The following is a 23,656-nucleotide window of genomic DNA, read 5'->3' on the forward strand; positions in this document are numbered from 1 at the left end:
AACTTTAATCCTGTCGGACATGCTTGACAGACGGCACTACCCGCATAGATATAGCGTACCTGTTGAACAACTCACTTGACCTACTGGTTTCAGTTACCGTTAATTTCTCCGTGGAGTGTGCAAACTTTCCTAGTTATCAATCTTCGCTCGATTACGAATGATTAGTCGTTTGTTTCGCTCGACGTTCGTGGAACGAATTCGCGCCGCGTGACGAATCGAGCCTGGCTTTATGTAACTATGAATAAAGTTTGTATCGTAGGTTATACTCAGACAAAGGACTTGGAATACATATTTGAGTTATTTACGTAGTTTTTCTGTTTTCTTACATGCGTAATGGCCTTCATACCAGTCGGTGGTAAACAGTTGTTTTAAAATAAGTAGATTCGTTGTCACTTCTGTATGCGTTTAAAATTAGTGTAGCTTGTTTTAAACACACACTTTATTCTCGAAAGGGTAGGCACAAGTGCAACTGCTGCGCCCACTTTTTGTTGTGCATTCCATTCCATGATGTGGAGGTGAATTCCAGACTCTGAGCTGATAATGAGCAGAAAAACCCAATATCATTCTGCCCAATCCAGAGATCGAGCCTGAGACATCAATCGTACTCTTATGCAACTACGTCACTGAGGTAGAGCTTATATCAAACTGAAGATATTAATTAAAAAAATATATATATACATATCACTTTATGAAATATTCACATTTACGTTTCATATATATAGGTACGCATTTTCTGTAGCAGAAAGTTCGCAAATGAACAAATAGGACACCTGATAGCACGTGTTCACCACCGCCCATGAACATTTATAAAGGCAAAGGAAACGTTACAATGAATCCGAACATTCCGGAAAGCCGGAACGGGAAACTGGGAGACGAACGAGAAGTATTAAAATATTTTAATATAACAATATTTCTTGCTTGAAGGAGAAATCTCAACGAATCTGTTACTGTTTACAGGAAACAAACATGCAAAGTGCACCTCCACGGTTTTTAAATGCCAAATCTCATAAAAAATTGTCTAGTTATTTAGGTCATCTGCTTTTTCAATATATAAATATGGTGTAAAGTCAATCTTCAATACGCTAACTTCAACACTAAATAACTTTTAAAGTTATTTACGTTATCATAATCACTTGTGCCATTAACATAATTATGACATTAAAAAGAAAACGAGTATTTTCAGACACAAGCGTATTTTGTGGCTGACCTTTGTAACGAGCTCTGAGTGCTAGCACTTTCCACAGATGCGCCCGAATTTTATTAAGCGGTCGGGGTTCGTTCGCCTCTTACTCTTTTTTTACGACTTCACTTGCTTTTATAATAATAAATTGCGAATTTAAATATAAATTAGAAAATCCCTTGTAGAGACTTGATGCCTTTGCCAAATTATCTACTTAAGTCAATTATATAAATGCTGTCCAAAGCCAAGTATATACATAATATAATTATGAAGTACTTATTATTTAAAATACAAAAATATACTAATATAGTCAGCATAAAAATATTCATTCACGAACAATAGATTCTCTGTTTAAAATATCGAAAGAAATAGATACTCCCTCAGACCGAAAAATTGTCATCATAAGACCGGTTAAATGGTCTCGTAGAGGCAAAGGCCTTGCCCGAGGCACAGGGCGCTGGGCGGGCGGCCCGACCAGCTGACTCACCGGTCACCTTGTCGTGACGCAACGTTCACTTATTGATCCCATTTTCAATTCGCGTAGGATTCATGCGTTATGTAAAGTTATTTTGATATAGTGCTTAAATAACGCATGACTACGTGAGTCAATGGAATGATCGGATATAGGAACGGTTAATGAATGAATGATCAGTGAAGACTAAAATGACGACCAGTGTCAGGAGTCGTTGTCGTGATAAAAAATATATATAAATATCCTAAATTAAGAAAGCGTCATCCAATCTACTAAAATAATAATCTAACCCAACAAAAGGAGGATAAAATATTTAATACATAACAATTTATCTTTGGGTGTTGTGTAATATGATATCATAAACCAATGATATCCTGTAGCCAACGATACCCAACAAAAACTCACCAGAAGCTGTTGTCGACCCACCCACCGCACGAGGGTTTTAAAAACCCATAACTAGTCGTATTTCAATAAACACCGCTCGCCACCTCTGTTGTTTAATCTTTAAATATCAGAGGTCAACAAAAAACACCCAGACTTTTCAATGAAACAAGTGCTAATTCATCGGAATTTAAACCGACGGGAACGGGACCCTATATGCATTCATAAAATGCTTCCAAAACTTAAAGAAAAAAAACTCTTAAAACATCAACATCTTCAACGTAAGTAAACATTTGTGCAAAAACTTAATGACTCTATGTTTTTCATAGGGATTCATAATATAACCGAATGACATGACCGGCGACCCGTCCACAAGTGGCCTTACACTTCTCAGAATGTAACTACCTGCTTTTATAACAAGGATAAGAGTTCCACAAATATGTGCACGGTAACACGACCCAATTCGATCGGCAATAAACTCTTTGATACATTGGAATCGCGTAAAATTTTGTAATCAACGTTTTATCTGAATGAAACCATCCCGATATCAGTAACATAAATGTGTGTCGTATATTTGGATTTATATTCACATTATTGCATTGTAGACGGGATACTACAAAACACGAAGATATTTAAACGAGCGCAAATTATCAATATAATTTACGATCATTATGCAATTGTATATGGCCGCAATCCGCGTTCTTCAGATAATACATATTAAGTACATGCGTGTTACGTTGAAGATATTTGCTTTAAACATTACTTTATACGAGTATGTGAAGGTGAGTATGTAACTGGACATTCTTATCCACAACAAGACAGACGGAGATATCTGTTGAAATTAAAAGTAAAATATAGTCGAAACTTTACACGGTGACATCGGAATTACAATGTGTAGGGTACAATGCTGAAATGCTTCTAAAGGTATCCACCGCATCGCATGTCAGCATTAAGGAGAATACAATATGTAGGCTGCAAAAGTATTTAATTACTGAACTGTGCCACTGATCGAAAGTACCCGATAGCGGAATATTCATAAGAATTCAACTATTTATATGTTAATATGAAACAAAATACTGCATTCAGTATTTTGTTTCAGAAAGGAGCTTTATTCCGTGTGTATGTACCATTGTACCTATATACAAAATAAAGCTCCTTTCTTTGTATAGTCGAATAAGAATCATCCTGTGATGCTATCATTGTTTCTCTTGAAACGAGACAGCATAAATCATCATTAATTAATCTTAACTTGGTTGGGATTTAGAAGTATTAGAAGTATTAATAACATATATTAAAAATTGATTTAGTCCTAAATTATTTTGTTGAGGTTAATGTCCTTTTAAATACTACTTCAAACAAAATAGCAATCTTTCATAATTGATGCGGATAGTTTACATTAGTCATGGTGTCCTCAGAAAATGACATAAAGGTCACGAGTACTGAACAACACACGGGAACAAAATACAAACCCTGGTGAAATTGTCGCCAGTGATTTGATTGTCCGCGTCGACGCGCTTTGTTAGTGCGAACTCAAAGCCGCCGCTCGTGTAACATTGTACACTATGCATGCACTGCGTACTGAATGTAAAAGTGAACTCGCCACAAAAAGAAGAGCCACGGACGTCTTTTGAAAGCCGTAACTGATACGAATGAGAAAAGAACGCGAGGAATCCTTTAGCACCATGAATACGCATATTAGTAATTTTAATACACAATTTACATACATTCTTTTGTGTACTAAAATGTGCACATAAAGCTTACTCACCACTATAAATAACTAATTTTTCCGATCTGACCGCCTTCATTCCTTATCGATAAGTTACAAACCTGCAACAAAGAAAAGGTACGTATTTTACACACGGAATTGAAAACGAAAGAAATATTACTCGTTTACGCTCGGAATACAACTTCGGTATTGTATCACACAAAAGGGTGCGCTGAGTGAGCCGGTATAATAAAAACCTCCAATAAACAGCCTTTACTTCTTGACAGTAAGCCTTAAGTTATAGGGAATAAGCGTCAAGGGCGCGGAACGCACGCGCAGGGTGGCTATTAGATTAGATGACAGATGAATATTTTAATGCTTTATTATCCCCATTATTCGGAGAAACGTGACTTTGACAGTTCGTTGACCTCATTACTGGTTCCTGTAGGATAATGAGCAGAGATAACCAGACACCGTGGGTTTGAATGTTCTTGATATGCATCTTCCAGCTCTGGCAAATAATTCATTATGTTTCATAGAAACACGTGACGGTATCTTTTTCCGCAAACAATAACACAGATTAGTCATATCAGCCATAAACGTATTATTGTTTTAAAAGTATTAAACCATTCGAGCTCATATATTTTAGGCAACGCGCTGTTCGCCTTTATATAAACAACGTGTCATTAAATTTACATATGGCAATATGTCTGGTCTGGGAGGATGCGAATCCGGACTCGGTCGTAAAACGAGACCGCGACCGCTTTTCGTAAAAACTCATAACACGTAATAGCCGTGTTGCAGTTCTCATTCGTTTAAACATTTCCAGGTAGAGTCTTCAAAAAGAAGGCGTAATGGAAGCCCGTGTTAAAACAACAACTTTATTTATATCTTAGTTTTATTGTTTTTCATAAAATTAAAGTGTCTCTCGCAAAAACTGCAGATTTATTGAGTCTGATTTATTGTTTTATTTATCCGTTAGAAAGTAGGGTTATAAATAACTCGATTTTACGTCTATCGATACGTACAGGTTTCTTTTTATGGAATGATAACGCAGAAATGTGTTTTATTATCGTATTTGTCAAGATTTTGTAGCATTTTTAAAGTAATAAAATGAGCTTTTATATAAAAATAATATCAACTATTATCTATCTACAAATAAATTTCGTTTGATGCGCTACTGCAGAATAAGAAAAAACTACCACTAATTCGCGAAATACGCTTCTGTCGAAACTTATTATGGAAATGAAATTCAATGCTATAGGAAATTTCGTTTTTCATATTTGCAAATCCAAGCTGAGACTAAATAACACGTTTGAATTTTTACCACTGCTTGCTAACGAGGAAGCCACGGTATTATATTTATACATAGATAACCATGTCCGGTTCAGACGAAAATTTGATGGAACCGACGGTACAGAATATTCCATAGGGGCACTACGAGTATTTGCTAGCCAGAATAATTTATTTACAACTAACAACTCTACCAGAGCTACCGACGAAAAAACTATATTAAATTTATAAACCGGTTCATACGGGCAAAAACATAACACAAGTATCTTTACGAATCGATTATTGAACGTTGAAAAATTGCTTTGTTACATTTTTCATAAATACGAAGGAGGGCGAGCAAACAACTTGCCGCCCCTAGTTATTTTCCTGTCTTCTGGCAAGTGATTAGCTTATCTTTTTTTTTATTTTCCACGTTCATCTGGCATATTCAGTGGCCGACGACATGGGCGGGCTGCCGGCGGTTGCTATTTTAAATATAATTGCTATCCACTGTCCGCAGCGTTTGTTGTAAAACCACTACGAACATAACGTTGCAGTTAAATTTATTATTTAATTTGAAAGGAATTTTGACGGAACATCGTTCAGTGTTATTAAGTTACAAGCGCATGTTGTGAGTACATTTTAATTTATATTAAACATGGAGTATCGTGGCCGTTTATCGGTAAATTATAAGTTATATTATGGTATCAGAATCCTTTCAAATGTGCCAAAGAATCATTATAAGTTTAGAGTAGGTATATCTGTTATACTCTACATCCCGAAATTGAAAATTTATGACACATAATAATCTCAAAAACTTATTTATTTTGCGTATTGCAACGTTACAATAAGCTGCATTAATAATAAAAGTGTTCTTAACATTTCAGTTTTCAGAACTAATATCAACTGTATAATTTGACCTATTACAATATACTTAGTTAGTAGTTAATGTGAACATACCAATCTATAAATAGATTTATAATTACATGCACATTTATGTCATAGATACTGGACACGTATGGCCCACATAGTTATTACGAGATAAGTTTCTATCCTGGCGCCTTATGGAGTAATTTACTGGCTATTATTATGTCTACGAGAATACGTCTGTCTGTACTCCACAAAAATAAACACGATTACGAAACGCCTCTTAAATGCATGTTATTTATTGAATATGCGTATGAATGAAATGCCACACTACGTTTTAAATATACAGTAATACAATATTCTTAAGTAGGTCGTATACTTTTAATGTCACGCCCTATGAAAAGTTATTAGGTTGGCAATATGGTCAAGAATACCTATTTAACTAATTGCCAATAAAATTGTCATTCAACGTATTTAATTACTGGCAGCATAATTATTTCATTTTACACATAATTTTAATAATTATATGCGCCATTGTCATATAACCTAAAAAATAAAATACCATTTTTGCAGGCCTTACTCACGTCTAAGCGATTCTACCTATATAAGTTCTCGTGCCAAACTAAACCTATCAGATTGAAAAACGGTAACCTTCTATCGCCATAGTCTGCCGCATCAACGTTATGTTATGTTTGGATGTCGCTCAGTATAGTGGCATCAACCGGAAGATCACAGATGTGGCCAGCCGGGAAGCGCAGTAGCGCATTACGAATTCGATCCGCAATTTTACCGGCAAGGGTGTTGCGCTCTATTGCAGTCTGGCACATCCAGAGGAACTATAGGATGTTGGTCTAGGGTTAGGTATTCACATAACAAGTAAGAACGAGAAGGATGAACACGTCCATTAGCTTTCGCTTCAGCAAAAGGAGGTCGCCTTTCATTAACCTTCCCAGAGAGCAATAGCTACACAAAACTATACTTAATAAGAAACATTGACAACTTATTCATGAAAACACAATTTTTTCCCCACGTCAGTCACGTACATAACGATGTGCTTGCCATTTAATCGCAAAATTTATAAACACTGTCCAAATTATTAATTAACCTGAATACAGTCAAACATTATCCGCTCTTTCGTGAGCACGACTGGCATGAAATTGTTTTATTTTAATTTTTTTATTGTGCGCTCGCATAAACTTCTATAATGCCATGATGACTGCACGAAGTTAAAATTTGTCGGGCGGTCGGTTGGGTGTTGAATAATTCATTACTTATAGGGACTATCGAATTAAACGTTGTATCGGTGCCGACAATGTATCAGTGCTCTATTTGCATATCTGGTGTGTAACACTTATAATACGCATTCTATAATTTGATTGACTTTGATCGCCTCTATTTTGATGACCTACGCTTGAATTTGGTGACGAAACATAATACTTTTCAAGCACCTTTTGTAATTAAAATTAGTCGGTATTGTTTCCTAGTATTATGTTTGTAGAACTTTCTACAAAGACGATGTGAATATAATATTTTTATATGTATAAAATGTAACAGTAAAAATACCGCCGTGTCGAGTTACGAGAGGAGCTATTAAAAATTTAGTAGCCACTCAGTAGTGAACTATGATATAGTAGAGTCACGACACTAACCCACAGCCGACGAACAGATTTTATTTACACACGAACTATTCATTATGTCCAAATTAGTTTTTATTACAGAGCACTTGTCGGAACTACCAAAAAAGAACGAATGATATATTAAAACAACAACATGTAATAGATGAAATTAAACCATGGGTTATATTTACAGATAATATACTTACTATTAAAATGATTTGTGATTCTAAACCCAGAATTAATTATAATATTGACTAAAATGGTCATATTGGGTACAAATAAAGATAAAATGTTTATGTAAGAAATAGGTAAGTAAAACTGAAAGGATTCCATTAGCGAATTTAATACCGAAATATGATTTATATTAAAGTATTTATTTGCTAAAGAGCCATAAATAACATGTAGAGCTATTAAGAGTCCTACATTTTTCGGCGAAATCAGATCCAAATGACGAAGTGTTTACTCGTGATTGCCGTAAGGATAGATAGCTGATTTATTGACTAATTTCCATATTCTGCTATTTGTCGGCCATCTAACATTAAAGCTTTCTTTTAAACCTATTAATTATTATTCACAGAAATATTCAATAATACTACGCCTCGGCAATACTCATTAATTTTACTATCAATCTTACACATCGTTTCAAACGTGTTTTACTTGTAATGGCTTTGGTTCTTCACAAGGAAGAATATTTGTTACATTCTATATAATAATTTAATAGTCTTCGTTTATGGATACATGGTCATTTTAACATTGCGTTACTAATTGGAACCACATACTTATCTTCTTAAAATGACACTTTACAATAAGTTACTCGACTCATAGATGCAAATTATAAGTTGGGATCAAAATAAATATCAATAAAAAGTAATTGAAAATTTACACTCCCCAATGCCACTACTAGTACTTAAAGAGATTTTTTGTCGCAGCTCTACCACACATTCAGTCAAAAATACTCTCACGCATACGAATTTTTCGCACCAAACTATAAAATGATCAAAAAATCCGCAAAGTAAAACTGGGATATTTGGTGAAAATATTTTTTATTCATGGATGATTTTTGTCAGAATGTTAGTAGGAGTGTTGAGTGCACATTTATTAACAGAATATGTATGAAGTGATTCTTTGAAGTCCGGTAGCGATCTTAGAACTAGAAATCAATTGGCAATAAATAATTAGTGTTAACCGTGCGAAACCGAGACTGCGTATATGTATGTCTTGTCTCTAAATATATTAATTTTCAACAAAAATGAATTCGTTAAAGTCAATATTGAGTGATTGCTTAGAATTCTAACAAGGCTTTACTGAACCGCTACACAGACTCCGGCTTATTGCGTATTCAGTATACACTCATATTGTATCATTTTAAAGCCCGTTCGAATGCCAATTTGGTTCATGAAGTATCTTTATGTGCCTTTTGTAACATCGTGGTCTGTATCAATTTGTTAGTACAAAGAGCAAATAAATAAATAGGTACTTGTCTGTACGAAGCGGTTTGGTATTCGTATTTTGGTATCGCTAGAATACACAATATTTTTAATAGGTAACTACATAACATCGTCGTAAATATTTTTAAAGTTCGGTTCGTAGATAATGTAAACTTTTTGATTAACTTTATACGAAAGACTATAAATTCTTAGGAAAACATAGCTTCTAATTTGATTGTAATTTGTTTTATTGTGGTTTTTTATATTATGGTTTTCTCCCGACGTTTCGAAGACTTTGCTGCCTTCATGGTTTTGGGAGGGATGGTGTTAGTACGAAAAATCAAAGTGACAATATCTACCTACGTTTTAAAATTACACATTTTTTTTTTATCTGTTGACTGACCGATCTACATAGAATGATCTCCCAATCCGCTTTTGATGTAAGGCATAAACTCTCAGTAATAGAGGAGGGCCGTGCTCAATAGTGGGCAGTCTATACTTATAGCTCGTATTATTTATTATTACAATTTGACTCGTATTTACGTAAAATAATATGCAACCATCATTGAATTTTTATTCATAATCATTAATTATTTTTGTCTACTGAATATTTTACCTAAACATACGGGCTTTTCAAGTTTAACCGACAATTTATCAATAAACATTGTTTTAAAAAAACAAATTAAGTATTAAACATGCATTTATTTGCCTATAGTTAGTTAAACTCATTCACTTTAAACAATTACATTCCATTAAATAGGGAAATTCAATTATGTGTAACATGGTTACCGTAGGTCCGACATTGAAGATAAACTTCGGCACCGGGTCCGGCTCACGTCACCCGCGGGGTGGTTAGTTAGCAGTTGTTTGCATTTCCTAACTCGCTACACCCGAAACCGCCCCACGCTGAAATATTATGTTTGTATTTTCATACATTTTTCACTTGCACTTAGTAAATATATCAAGTAAAAACATGATGTAGATGGCAAATTTATAGTCTACTTTATAACATCTACTATAAAAATATAAAAGCGAATTGTTAATATTAATAATTTATCATATTAAATCTGTCAATAAAAATATATGTTTGTTGGTTATTAAGAATATTAATTATAATACACACCGACAAATACTTCGATAATTAATTTTATACCAACATGTCAAAGATATTGATACCGTAAGACAATAGGCACGGAGTCTTTAGAAAGGTAAGTTACATATATATAAAATAAAAACGTGGTATTGTATTAGAAATAAATGTAACAGGATACATAATCGAAGCATGAAATATAAGCGTTGTCTATCCAGCCGTAACCGACTATAAAGCCACCAGACCAACCACTTTCGCAAAACGCGGACCGGCTTTTAGCAAAAATTTGATCAGTGAAAGTCAAGAGTGATACGAATACTGTGGTCAGTGTGGATTGAAGGGTATATGATTTATTGTCTTCGTGTCGCCTTGCTTTGATATATGAACGCGATTTTTTATTTGAACAGCTGTAAATATGTATGGAAAATCGTACCATAAAAACTTGCTGTAGCATTTTAGTCATAATGTTACGTTGTTAACATCAATAAAATTTGTCAAGTAAGATTATTTTAATCACTTAACTGTTGTAGAGTAGTCTAATTAACATATCCGTAATGGGTGTATTAAACTTATGATTTGTGATTTCTAATATAGAATAACTTTGTATTACATATCTTGCAGTAGCGAAGAGTAAAATTTTTCGAAGCGGAACCCGACATAACCTATATGTACTGATATACATAAATTCGGTCTGCAAATCGTTCTAATGATAATTAAATTTAAATTACGAAAGGGAAGTCGACGGGAAGCGGGTTGTTTGGACCCTTCGCCGCTGATATCTTGTCGACTTCAATCGATTTAATGGATCGCACTTGTATAATTGTAACACGTACGCAATATCTTATCATACTCGAATGCAGATACACTCAAGCAGTATCAAAGAGTCGATAGTTTTATTTATCTGGCTACTTACTTGGCAATGGAAGCCCAGGTCGCTATCGACAGATATGGCGTCAATTTGCAGTAATGCGGTGGGCAGGTTCAAGTTACTTTTTATAACATACGCGAGGTCGATGACTTGCAGACTAAACAACACGATATTGCGTGGTGTCAATGCACCGGGAAATTAACAATGACCTTCGATTCAATCCCTTATAAGCGTTTAATACGGCGAATAGAAGAAAGTGTAAAATGTGTGCAATGCTGTTTCGTTAGTCAAAACAACTGGAAAGTTTTGTCCTCGGAATCTTAAAAAGGCAATAACAAATGGAATTTATCAATGGAATTAAATGTTTAATTAATGTCCTATACACAATTGTTCCAAATTGATGGTAAAAAAAACAATACCATGATCGTCGCGTAAAACGAGATTTTCTCTCGAATGATAAACGGTAACATAAAGAAACAAGTTAAAAAGTCATCAACGCGTTGCCGATGTCATCCAGCTGTCGCCGGTCGGTCGCAACGATTTATCTTCTCGTATAGACACACTAATTGCGACAACTTGTCGTCGGTACAAACTCCGCCGACAATTCTGTGCATTTTTCAGAAGAACATTCGGGCCGTACCACAAAAAAACTCTTGTTAACAAACCTGAAATATAGTTTTTTACCTCGCCTATAACAAAGTTCCAGCTCTCCCGCTCTTAATTGGTAGAGTCGCTGATATCTATAAAGACTATCTATAGACTTTTGTTTATTAGAATAAAATAACTTAAGATTAAAACGTTAATGCTCATGAACTCTTTTTTGTAATTTATGGCACCCAAATTCAAGAAAGATTTATTGATGTCACGTTTAAAATATTGTTTATACATTAACCTGCTGTAAAAGATTTTACTCTTTAAACATGTCTTGCAATTTTATCTAAACCACATATATCTTAAATACCTCCATTTAATAGAATACACTCAAGAAGATAAAACTCCACACGACATGACCGACTTACCTACATTGAAGGCGGTCTAGATACTGCTCGCAGTTTAGCATGCTTGATTGCATACATCCATGCTATTCGTCAGTTACAGCATAATTAATGTCGTTAGTTCCGCAGATTAATGATTATAGATTTATTGAATTATTACCTTATTGGCTGGCAACGTCTGACGTTGATAGGATTGCCTTAGAGGAAGAAAATGGCGAGAGCTCCGCCTGATCAATTGACCCGTTGTATAAAACGGCTCGAACATTTATTAACAAAGTCAAGATCGTCTCGAAGATATTATCTGTTAAGCCCGCATCTAGGTTACATTCACGACCCAGCTGAGAGATGCTTTATCATCTTTTATATAAGTACTTCTTATAAATGTGTAACTAGAAATTATTTCATGGTATTATATTCTTTACTAGCTTCCGCTCGCAGCTTCGCCCGCGTGGATTTCGGACTTCAAAAATGGAGCCGGTCGCGAACGTTCGAGAATGTTCGTTTTACGAAGCTACCCGCTAGGTGATTCGCTAGCCTCTAGGTGCTAAGCAAGCCGCCTGCCTGTGCGTTCGCGACCTTATATATATATACAAAAATAATCCTTATAGCATGATTCAGTATTCACGCATGATGGCTTATTATTAGCGTATTTCATGTATAACTTTGGTGTTTCTATACCGATTTCTATGATTCTTTTTATGGAATATTTAATAATGTTAACTTTTTTAATTAGGGATGACTGAGAGTGTTATAAACGTAAGAGTAGACAAATATAATGAGAAAGCTTCGAACTGCTAAGCTATCGGGAGTTATACGTGTTATTGTGAGTCAACCATAAAAGATAGACTATGCTGTCGTGGGATATTTTTTACATAATTTTATGGAGAACATTTCCGTCATACATGATTTCTGTGTAGCTTTAACCATTAAGGATGCACACGCGACGGAAGCTTAAAAAATGGAGTAACTTCTCCCGTTTTCCCAACATTTCCCTTCACTGCTCTGCTCCTATTAATTGTAGCGTGATGAAAAGTATACTATAACCAGCACAGGAGTATGACAAATAATTGTACCAAGTTTCGTTAAAATCCGTCGAGTAGTTTTTGTTTCTATAACGGTTATACAGACAGACAGACAGACAAAAATTTTACTAATTGCATTTTTGGCATCAGTATCGATCCCTAATCATCCCCTAATAGTTATTTTGGAAATATATTTCATGTACAGAATTGACCTCTCTACAGATTTATTATAAGTATATAGATTGGTAACTAGTTCTGAGTAGTGGCCAAAAAAACCTACCCATACATACTTACAAAAATATGATTAAATGATAATAACTGTATTAATTAATCTATGGTTGAATGACTTTGATTGGGTGTTATGACCCCGTAGTCATGCCTATTTATAAAACATAGCTTTAAGACATTTATTAAGTCATGTTTTCAGTTTGAGAAAATATTATTTAATAAGGTACTACCTTGTAAACGAAAGACTCTGTCAGGGAGAAGATGGCACAGAGAAGGGGTATGCCTTGGTCTGACGTGACATCAAAAAGATATACACTCAGGTGTATTGTAAATAATGGCCAAATTAAATTGTTCGGCGCTCTTATAAACACATTACTTAAAAAATGTAATCATTAGCATTAATTAACAACTAGAAAGCAATCCAAGTTAAAAACAGTCTATTAGTTTAACGGTATTTTATATGGTTATAAAAATAAATTGCACGATGGACCGAAGTCCATTATCAAACCGCAGCACTCAGGACGCGAGATGCGCTTTAATCAAAGCCACTTCCATTATTCAGGAAGCGCATTTAGCGTGAATAATTTCAAAGAAAATCAGTAATTTATATATATACGTGCTATTAAGCACGTGAATAAATGCATCCATTTTGATTCGTTGTAATAATATTGAGTTGTTGTCAGTTATAATAAAGACATCGACTCCCAAGATTATTTCTATGGAGCCTAAGATAGATGAGTAGATGATTTGTACTTAAATGATATGGAAGAGAGAATATGTTTTTGTAAGAGCTGATTGCTGCATTATTGTTTTCAAACACATACATTTTGCCACAAGAGAAAAATGAACTACCTTTGTACCATTGGGAACAGATAGTTACGTCAGATATTGTTGATTTCCAGTTTGCATAAATTGTTAACAAATAAACTATAGCGTAGTTTTATTCAAATTTTGAATCAAGAGACTTAATTTTCAAATACATAATAAAAACTTAGATACCTACTAAAGTTGCTTAATACATTTTTTTTGTTTCATTCACACAATATAGTAAGTATATACTTATGTTTGTACAAGATTAGCTCGCAAATAAGAAGACTCTATAGTTTTTTTAATACATAATTTAAATGGAATATCATGTTTTTATGTGATTTGATCGTAACAATAAAATTGTATGTACTTCTCTGCGACGTGTCTTATCTCAGTGTCGCTCTCTGTATCGTCTGCGGAGAGTAATTGATACTCGATAAAAATCCGTGCTGATGCCCGATAACATCTCACGACTGTTGCCTTAACAGTGACTGACAATATGAAATAAAATGGTATGCAAATCTGACTAGAAGAACTTTACTATTAGAATGTTTAAAAATATAAGTCTTATTTTAACAATAAAAAGGTACAATTTATTAAAGATATTATTGTCAATACATTTACGTATATCTAGTATCCTGGCTGGGTAGTTTGGTTTGGGATAAGCAACTACGTAGTGCTTGCTATACAAACAACTTTCTTATCTCTAGATTTAGGTGATGTTTTTGCCTATCAAAAAGGATCGTGTTATTTTTATACGAAAAGTCGTAGAGACTATATTTAAAGGACATTATGTTTGGTTAAGCTTTAAATTATCTACATATAGAACCATAAATCCTCAATCTACGATATTTGAGGAAACATCTCCAGGAACTCAGTTATAATGCGTGGCAAAGCGTCGAAGCCGCAATGAGGCCGGGAGAGGGCTGGTGCGACCTCGATGTGCTCCACCGCTCCGCCATATAAGGCGCTGGCGGCCGACTAGCTGCCACTTGCGACAGCCCGCCAGGTATTTTAGGCGCAAGCCCTAAATTGTTTACGTGCAACACGCATACATTTCGTTTCAATTAAATGTCATGGAACTGTATTTCGGTAGATATATTCGTCATATTACAGAAGTTGTTAAAGCGTCTTAACTGACCTACTTTTATAAGTCATTCCGAGAATGCTCGACTGAGCAGGAAAGAAAATTCTTTATATAGACAATAGCAGACTAATAACATTTTGTTTCCAGAAAAACAATGCCATTCTTCGTTTATAAACCAACGGCCATTGTCAACTAATAAACAAAAAATAATCATTATTGCCAAAATGCCACGGATTTCCAAAGTGGGCCGAACAATCGATGGTTCAGGACTTACAGAAACGATCAATTATTATGTAGCCTAATAAGGGTGTCGAGAACATTTTCGACAGCGGTCTAAAGGACGCCGCCGAGGACGGCTTGGCAAATAAGAACTCGAATACTACAGGTTATGGTTATTTAAGGAATACAGTTCCCCGAAATCACACACGCGATACTCGTATAGTAAGATTAATTTTATTTCTTCCTTTTATTGTTTTAAATCTGGCTCTACAGGAAAAAAATTGGCATTTTGCTTTTTCCATTTTTAATAACGAGATGTAAACAAAATATATCGAACAGATAAATATCTGTAACTAAAATTAGTTAATCGGAATATTTAACGTATCTCATTTACGGCTAATGAATTTCCCCAGTAAAAGTATTTTATAAGTATAATTGATATCTAATTTGAATATTAAAACGCGTAGTATAACATAGTACCAATATTAAATGTTAAATGTTCGAGAACTGAAACAATATCGAACACTTATCGTGTTATCGGGTTATTATCAACACCGATAGTATATCGATACAACGCGCGGATATCTACAAATATGTAGAGATAAGCAAGTGGTGGATGTACTCAAAGCGTGCAAACACAATGTATGACATATGGAAATTAGTCATCAGATTTTACACTGCAAAGCTTTTTAACTTTATTAAGATGGTCCAAGAACATGCTTAGTTTACAAGGGAAGATGTTATTTATTGCATAATATATGATTTACGTGTTTATAGGGTATATTCCAGTGCCGAAGCATCCATACAACCCGCAACTATCGGCTTCCCTGTTCAGTTTATTTACGTTTGTCTTAGTTTTTGTTTTTATGTTAAAGAGGCCGCGATATGTTTATCAATGCACATGTTTTTAGCCTCGGGTGACCCTTTTAAACATTTCACCCTTCGCCACTGGTATATTTATTATAATATTTAAACTAAATAATATAATCTTGTATAAAATGTATACAAAAACTTGTATTCAATTATAATTAATTCTACAATAAACAAAATGTCAATTCTGTTATAACAATAATATACTTAAAAAGTAATACATGACAGACTCTAGCCGATAGCGACTTAACAACGCGCAGAAAGATTAGCCAAGCTATTTTGAAGATGACTTGGCCCAGCAAAAGACAAAATTGGTGCACTATACCTTAAGGAATAACTACGCATCCTAGGATAGGCGCAGTGTTACTAGTTCAAGAGCTCCCTCGCGAGAGCTCTCGGGCAGACTGCGTTATACTGCCGTAGTAAGCCGAGCTTAGATCCACACAATGTGCCGATGATAAGGGTATTAGCTCCAGGGAAACCTAGTTACCGGAATGTTCACTGAATCGGAAAACTGGATTTGATCCAGTACGTTAAAATATATTAGGGTTGTCAGGCATAAGTTACTCGTAGGTTGGGTTGCTTTAATAAAATATGTGGTTAATTTTATAGAATATTTAGTTATTGACGTAATTTACATCGGTATTTATAAGGTTTTTGCATCTTTAAATAGTAAATTGTGTTCTTATTACAATCAATTGATTATAGTCAGTTTAGTACAGAGCAAAAGAAATATCTACGATTGAGAAATAAATTCGACCTCAATAACGCAAATAAACCACAAACACAAAGCATAGGAATCTACAATTCTTAGGTAAAAAATGCACCGGATGAATGGTCACAGTTTGTATTGTCTGCAAGAACTAGTGCAATCTAAATTACAATAGTGCCCCAACAATGCTAGATGCTTTTTTCTCAAAATATTAGATTGTTGATTTTATGTTAAACTAGGTGATGCTCGCGGTTTCGCCCGTGTGTGATTCATAATGCCACCTGTACAACGGCGTCATCTATTTAAAATCAGATTTAAAAAATTACATAATTTCCCATGGGATCTTATTAGCAAGATAATATCAGCTTTCGTGATAATCCAGGAAATGTGTGAGCCAAATTCCATCCAAATCTGTTGAGCCGTTTACTTCTAACAAACATCCAAATATTTTCACAAACTTTCGCATTTATAATATTGGATTATTATGCGTAAGTAGTCATAAAAATTATTAGTAACTGCTCAAGAAGAATAAGTTTCTAAATAATTTAGATATACACTTACTTAATATTAAATACCTATTAAATATAAAACAAACACGATTCTTGAAAATCATTTTGAAATTAGCAATATCTATGTAGAGTTATTATTATTATATGTAGAGTTTTTATAAGAGCTTATTGGAGATGGCAACTCATTTGCATAATATTCAGACGTCTTGTTCCTCTTGGCGCGTCATTTAAATATATAACAAAAACCTCACAAATGTCGCATTCATTTACCTAATCCATTAAAGAGATCAGAAATAAACAGAGCAATTTAATTTATTTTATTACTATTCTCCTACATTATGGCAATTACCGTGCTACGATCTACCTAATTTTAATATGATGATATAACTACAAACAACATTTTTTTTACAATCTAGACATTGTCTAACTGGTCCAACCAGGTTAAATGTGCTATAATAGAAGTTTTATAATAGTAAACCACACTTGATCATGTCAGCAAATAAAAAGATATTTTTAATAAGTACTTATTCACATGTTTCATAAGTTAGGCCGCGTATGGACATGAAACTTGTTTATTTCATGTATATAAATGCATGCCAATGAATATTCAACAAATATTGGTTCCCTCAATACGATTGCTTTCTCCGTAATAACATAACACATGCTTTTCAAAAGGCTTTAAATACCTTTCATATTTTGGCAGCTCACAATTTTATGAAGAAAATAACCGAACATTGCCTTATGTTATACACTCCTTTCCTTATTTGCTCATAACTGTACAATGTACCTGCCTTCTAATTTGGCCACTGACTTGTCATCCGTGTGAAATCGTGGGCAAAACCTACTAAAATACGGGTGATATGGCGATAGAGCGCGGCGTTTCCAAGAAGAGCCATGAGTCATATTAGAACTATGTAAGCGGCGTTAAATAGCGCAAGAAATGCACGGACAGTGAACCTACTCAGCATTAGTACTGACCTTATTTACACTAATAATAATAAGTACTCGATGTTTAAACAACTCATTTAGATAAGTTGGCTTGACGGTTTGGTACACCAAGTTCATATACGTTATTGCGTGTGACATCATACAATGATGTGTGCAGTGGCCGGCGCGCATTTTAGGAACATTACGACAGCTTACTCAATGCAGAAGTACTTTCTGCTAAGTGTACAGTCAGTAAAGGAAATATAAACATACCTACCACTGCTGCCTGAAGTACCATGCTTTTAAAAAACAAATAATGAAAACAATTGTCAGTTAACCCTTAATGTGACTATATTTAATATGGCATCCGGTATTTGAGACCCAAAAGGTTGTTTCGGTGTCATGTATGACCACACACGGTCGTCCTGAGTGACATTAATTAAGACCAATTTCCGGCAATACTTTGGGAAAAAGGTCTTCCCAAAAACCATAAATAAACTTCCAAAATAGTGTACAACCTTGCACCTCGGCTGATGCATCAGTAAAACCTTGAACTTTTCAACGCGTTCCATATAGGTAGAGTAACTTTAACTACGGAATAAATTATATTCTCAATTATTTATTTCGTACAGTATGTACCTACATAAATGATATATATATTTTTTAAATAAGGTAAAGAATCAAGAGAGTATACAATAAGGATTTGATTAGATCTATTATCTTTGTCATAGCCATAATACACACGATAACTTCGAAAAATTATCAATAAATAATCAGCTTCAAAAAGTATTCTATACAAACACATTATGAAGTAAGAACAGAAACTCATCCTACATTTGCCGATCATAGTGCTATTCTCACGCTGGCCTATTTCTCTCACTGGCAATGTCAAGTTTACTACTTACTACGTAGTGGCATATTTTCTCTGAAACAACCGCTTACTCTGAGTATGCAGGCTTAGTCATTATTTAGGTATACCAGAACGAAATGAGAAACTTCCGCATGCCATTAACTACACAATTTTTTATCTATTCAAAATGTGGCGGAGAATATAAGTTGATAAAACTAAAACGCAACTGTTCTATTAACTGTTTAGTTCTTAAAATTTTTGAGAACTTAAAATTAGTCGACGATGTACCGAACATAATGCTAACAACGTTAATTTAATATTTTTTTCTCTCTATGACTTCGCAATTTAGTTGCATTTAGCCAATGTAAAGTTATTATTTAATAAACTTATGACAAAAAATATAACACTTGAATCAAAATATGAAACATTCATCAAGTTCAAAACATAATAATTAATGAGTATGTATATTTATGTTGAGAATGCTATCACGGACCTTGAGTTTGATATCAAAATAATTAATCTGTACAAACTAATCCAAGGGCGATTATTAACTATCAACAGCAACCAGGCAACAAGCAAAGGACACGACATTTATACTTCCACATAAAAAATACTCGAATTTCGGGATGCAAGTAGAAGTGGAATTTAGAATTTGGCGTCTCAGCCACTTGTGATCTTTATTACAAAAAAGTTTTTAAATCACGGTTGGCCACCCATTATGATTTTTTAACTCTGAACCCAAAATAAAGCGCCATTGGCGAGAAGTTACTTAAAGGAGTTACTTATAGTATGAAGTTAGTTATAAAGTTAGTGGGGTAGAACCCCACGTGTTTTAAAGAACTCTAAGTAATTAATCAATAAAAAGCGTGATTGGTACAAATAAATATAATTTTTTGCAACTTCACGAAAATTTTATTTTGATGACTTTACTTTGTTAACCATGTTGTATTTAACGCTGTATGCAACAAATACTTAGACACAAAAGTTTTGACCTCAGCATTTAGAGAAGACATTTGAGTTTAAGAGGTCGGATAGATTTTCTGATGGCAATTTTTGAAACTACGCGTAGATCTACTTTGGCTAACTGCCAAAATGTTACAGCCCTGACAATTATAGAGGTCGACGGCTTATCTCGAGTCGCAATGCATAAGGACACTTAATGTTTAGTTATTACATGTTTGTCCTCGGGATTTCAACCTACTAAGTATATATTACACAAATAGCCACCGAATTTGTTTTCTTTAAAAATGTAATACATATTTTAACTAGAATAGTTATTTTTCCTTATCACAGTTAACTGTGAAGTAGGAAAAAATTTGATAGCTATTTATTTCCCGCCAATTATAATTTTTGTCTCTCAAAAGATGTTTATGTTCGCCTTAAATACGTAAAATAAGTGTAACTCTCTTCATTTTAATTAGAATCAATAAAGTCCAATTTAATATTAAGTAACAAAATTATAAATACGGTTTAATTTAAATTAAATTAGTTTAGAATAGATAACGTACAAGTATAGCTTTGTTAAGTAGAGTCCTCTATTATTTTAATTCTCTTCTGTAGGTACTAACATATTTATCGGTTTAAACGTGTTTTTATTTCTAAATAGGTTTACTCAAAATAAAATGTCCATTGCCTATAATACGATAAAACTATATTAGTTACTCATTACCATGCAGTAGGAACAGAAAAACACGTACGTAATAATTTAAGTTTTTATAATTCTGTGAAACCCTACATTGATAAGACATATGATTGTCGATATCTCGATTACTGAGGAACGTGAATAATTAGTTTCTAGGATTTATTAAACATAACAAAGTTACGCAGTCTCACTCTAGCACTCAAGTAGTTCCCCTCTTGAGTACATGTTCTTTCCTAACGTTCTAGTTTCTTTTAAGTAGCGACTTTTCTGTAAGGCAAGTAAAACATATACGTTTTAATTTTGTGTAAAAAAAACACAATGTACTGCTTTTGAATAAACAAGGCATCATATTCAATTAGACCTATTTACGTCACATCTACTCATAAAAAAATTGTTATTTATAATTTATGTTTTTCTAATTTTTTCCTCTTTTATTGACTATATCAATAAATTATCAAATTATAGTATTTAAACATTACGCAATTATAATGTACGATGATTGCGCAATAGTACCTACCTACTTACATAAAATTGAAAAGTCACCATTAGCCATAATTATTTTGTCATATACAAATCTAATTAAATGCTAGATAGCGTGTCCGCCCGCTGTTGCTTCACGGGATAAAATAAGCCCAAGTCTACGGTCACGTTTCTGGTTAGTCCAATACCAAAACTGCAAACTGGCTGGTTATTTCTTTATTTACGAGCCCTTTTTATCGATTTCCCAGCATTTTTCTTCGCTGTAATGTCAGGCCGAAGTTATAATGAAATAGACCCCAGTATGCAGCTTACATAAACAGTAAAATAAAAAAATATATCGCTACGTAATTTTTAATGTCCCCTATAAATTTATAAAATTGCGGAAGCCCAATTAAATATAGAATCTTATATTTTTATATTTAGTAGATAAGATAAGACTAAAGATTGTTATGCAAAAAACCTTAATGCGCATGAGTTTAATGGCTCTACATTTTATATAGAGTACGTAAGGTATGTTTAAATTATTTTATTAACATTATGTTTTGTGGCCAAGGGAACTATCAGTCACAAAAGTGAACTTCTAAGGATTGAGCAAATATACTTATTATGCATTATTGTCCAATAAACTTTTATTGCTTGAATATTCAGGATGCATTTAATACACCCGCAACGTTTCCTTGCGAGATCAAAAGGTGCAGATGACGTGCACACAACAGTGGTTACTGGTTAGTGTAAAATGCACACGCATGGCAGCACTTGGCATCGCGTTTGTGACGCCGAAACACACCAAGACTCACCTGCGAAGAGAGCACAGTCTCCCGGCCCAGGGGTATCGACATTTTGCTAGCGGCGCCGCCGGCCGCGCCCCGGCGCCCGCCCGCGCCGCACCATCCACCGACCCGCCACTACGGGCCGCGCGCCCGCCCGTTGTCGGTCCCTTCGACGCCTCGCACAAACAAGAAAAACACTTTCCCGAAAAAGCGATTTTTCCACCGGTTCAGTCGATTTTTACAACGCAATGTTGTCTGCGTCCTTTAATTCCACACATCACGAGTTGGTGTTCATTGATGATATAAAAATGAGGATCCAAAAAAATAATTTTAAACGTATATAAATCAGTATGCGATTATGTATAAAGGCGCGATAAAATGGAGACGCCGAACTGGCACCCACCCCGACAGGCGGTCGCGTGCGACTGGCGCGCCGCGGACGGCGGTCGCGCGCAACGCTCACCCCGCACCTTCGCACCACGGCCGCACGGCCCTGGCTGCTTGCACGCCGCCTCGCCGGATTCGCTACATCCGCGAGCGCCGCGCTCGGGGTCGTGGCACAGCCTCCTTCATCTCAGTCAGGACTCTCAGAACCCTTACGGCTGGTCATATGAACACGTGCCGCGACCACGAGCGTAGTGCGGTTTATCGAGTGAGCGAGTACACATGCGCACTGCCGCGCTATCTTACCCGCCTTGGCTCATTCATTTGTACAGGTATCGCCACGAACGGTGCACACCTGAGCAAATATTATGGAACTTGACAATAGCTTCGTTGTTTTAAAACGAAACAATTACGGAGCCGAGGCGAGTTTCATTCCCTTCTACATGTATAATACTTGATTAGCCAGCAATGCGGACGGCGCGGCGCTGCTAAATACTTTATCATACTAAACTGAATAATTAGTACATAATAAGTTTATAAATTATATATTGTAAAAATTATTCACATGGTTAGACATAACAAAAATAAAATTATATTCATTCATTATCAAATAGCTAACACCGCTGCAATTTTATACGAAATTGCAGTTTTTATTACATAATGTTTTATTTCCATAGACTTAGTTGGTTTTATATAAGTCCTTTTCATATTATTTTCTTTGAAAACATTGCGAATTTTGGAAGGGACAAGAAGTGGGCAAACGTGGGCGCAAGTCGAGGTTGTTTAGATACTCAGTCAGTAGCTCGCCCACTTTTCCTTTCTACGTTCACTGTTCCAGATTACGTCATTTTACTTATAACCACTAAATTATGTGGTAGCTTTTAGTTAATCCTTGAATGCTTTCCTAGACGTGGGAGATAACCCGTTAAAATTGAGTCTATACGTAAATGAAGTTCCCGAATGTAGAAAAGATACCCAACCGTCGCAAGGCCTAAGTCTTTGCTATCATCGATCCTAGGACTTATTTAAACACTGTAAATTATTCGATGGATTTAAAAAAAATGCGTCAGATCAAAAATTTAATTCCTTTATATTAACATTTTTTCCAATTCTTAGTCCTTATTCATTTCTGTAGGCATTGTTTTGATAAATATAAGTAAATAGAATCAATAACCTTGAAAACAAAACGAATTAATTGAATGTATCCAAATGTACCTCCTTGAACCTTTCTGGTATTTTTATTCTATCGATACACCTATGTAATACGGAAGATTAT

At 34.7% G+C, this 23,656-nt stretch overlaps 1 protein-coding gene across 3 annotated transcripts in view; it reads right to left on the reverse strand.

Annotated features, from left to right (window-relative positions):
* Positions 1–23,656, reverse strand: part of LOC115440036 (breast cancer anti-estrogen resistance protein 1) — a 53,677-nt gene that overhangs the window by 28,384 nt on the left and 1,637 nt on the right. Inside the window, exons 1-2 of one of the 3 annotated variants that reach the window (XM_030164171.2) lie at positions 22,024–22,482; positions 3,799–3,860 (exon numbers count right to left, since the gene is read on the reverse strand). The exons of 1 other annotated variant lie outside the window; for it this stretch is intronic. Coding sequence is in view for 1 of the 2 variants with exons in the window: in XM_030164170.2 (XP_030020030.1) it covers positions 22,024–22,065 (42 nt within the window). In the remaining variant the exon portion in view is untranslated. Of the gene's footprint in view, positions 1–3,798; positions 3,861–22,023; positions 22,483–23,656 lie in introns of those variants that run through there. One more of the 3 variants, XM_030164170.2, reaches the window with a different exon arrangement.

This window comes from Manduca sexta, chromosome 15, assembly GCF_014839805.1.
Source record: "Manduca sexta isolate Smith_Timp_Sample1 chromosome 15, JHU_Msex_v1.0, whole genome shotgun sequence".
NCBI classification, from domain to species: domain Eukaryota; kingdom Metazoa; phylum Arthropoda; class Insecta; order Lepidoptera; family Sphingidae; genus Manduca; species Manduca sexta.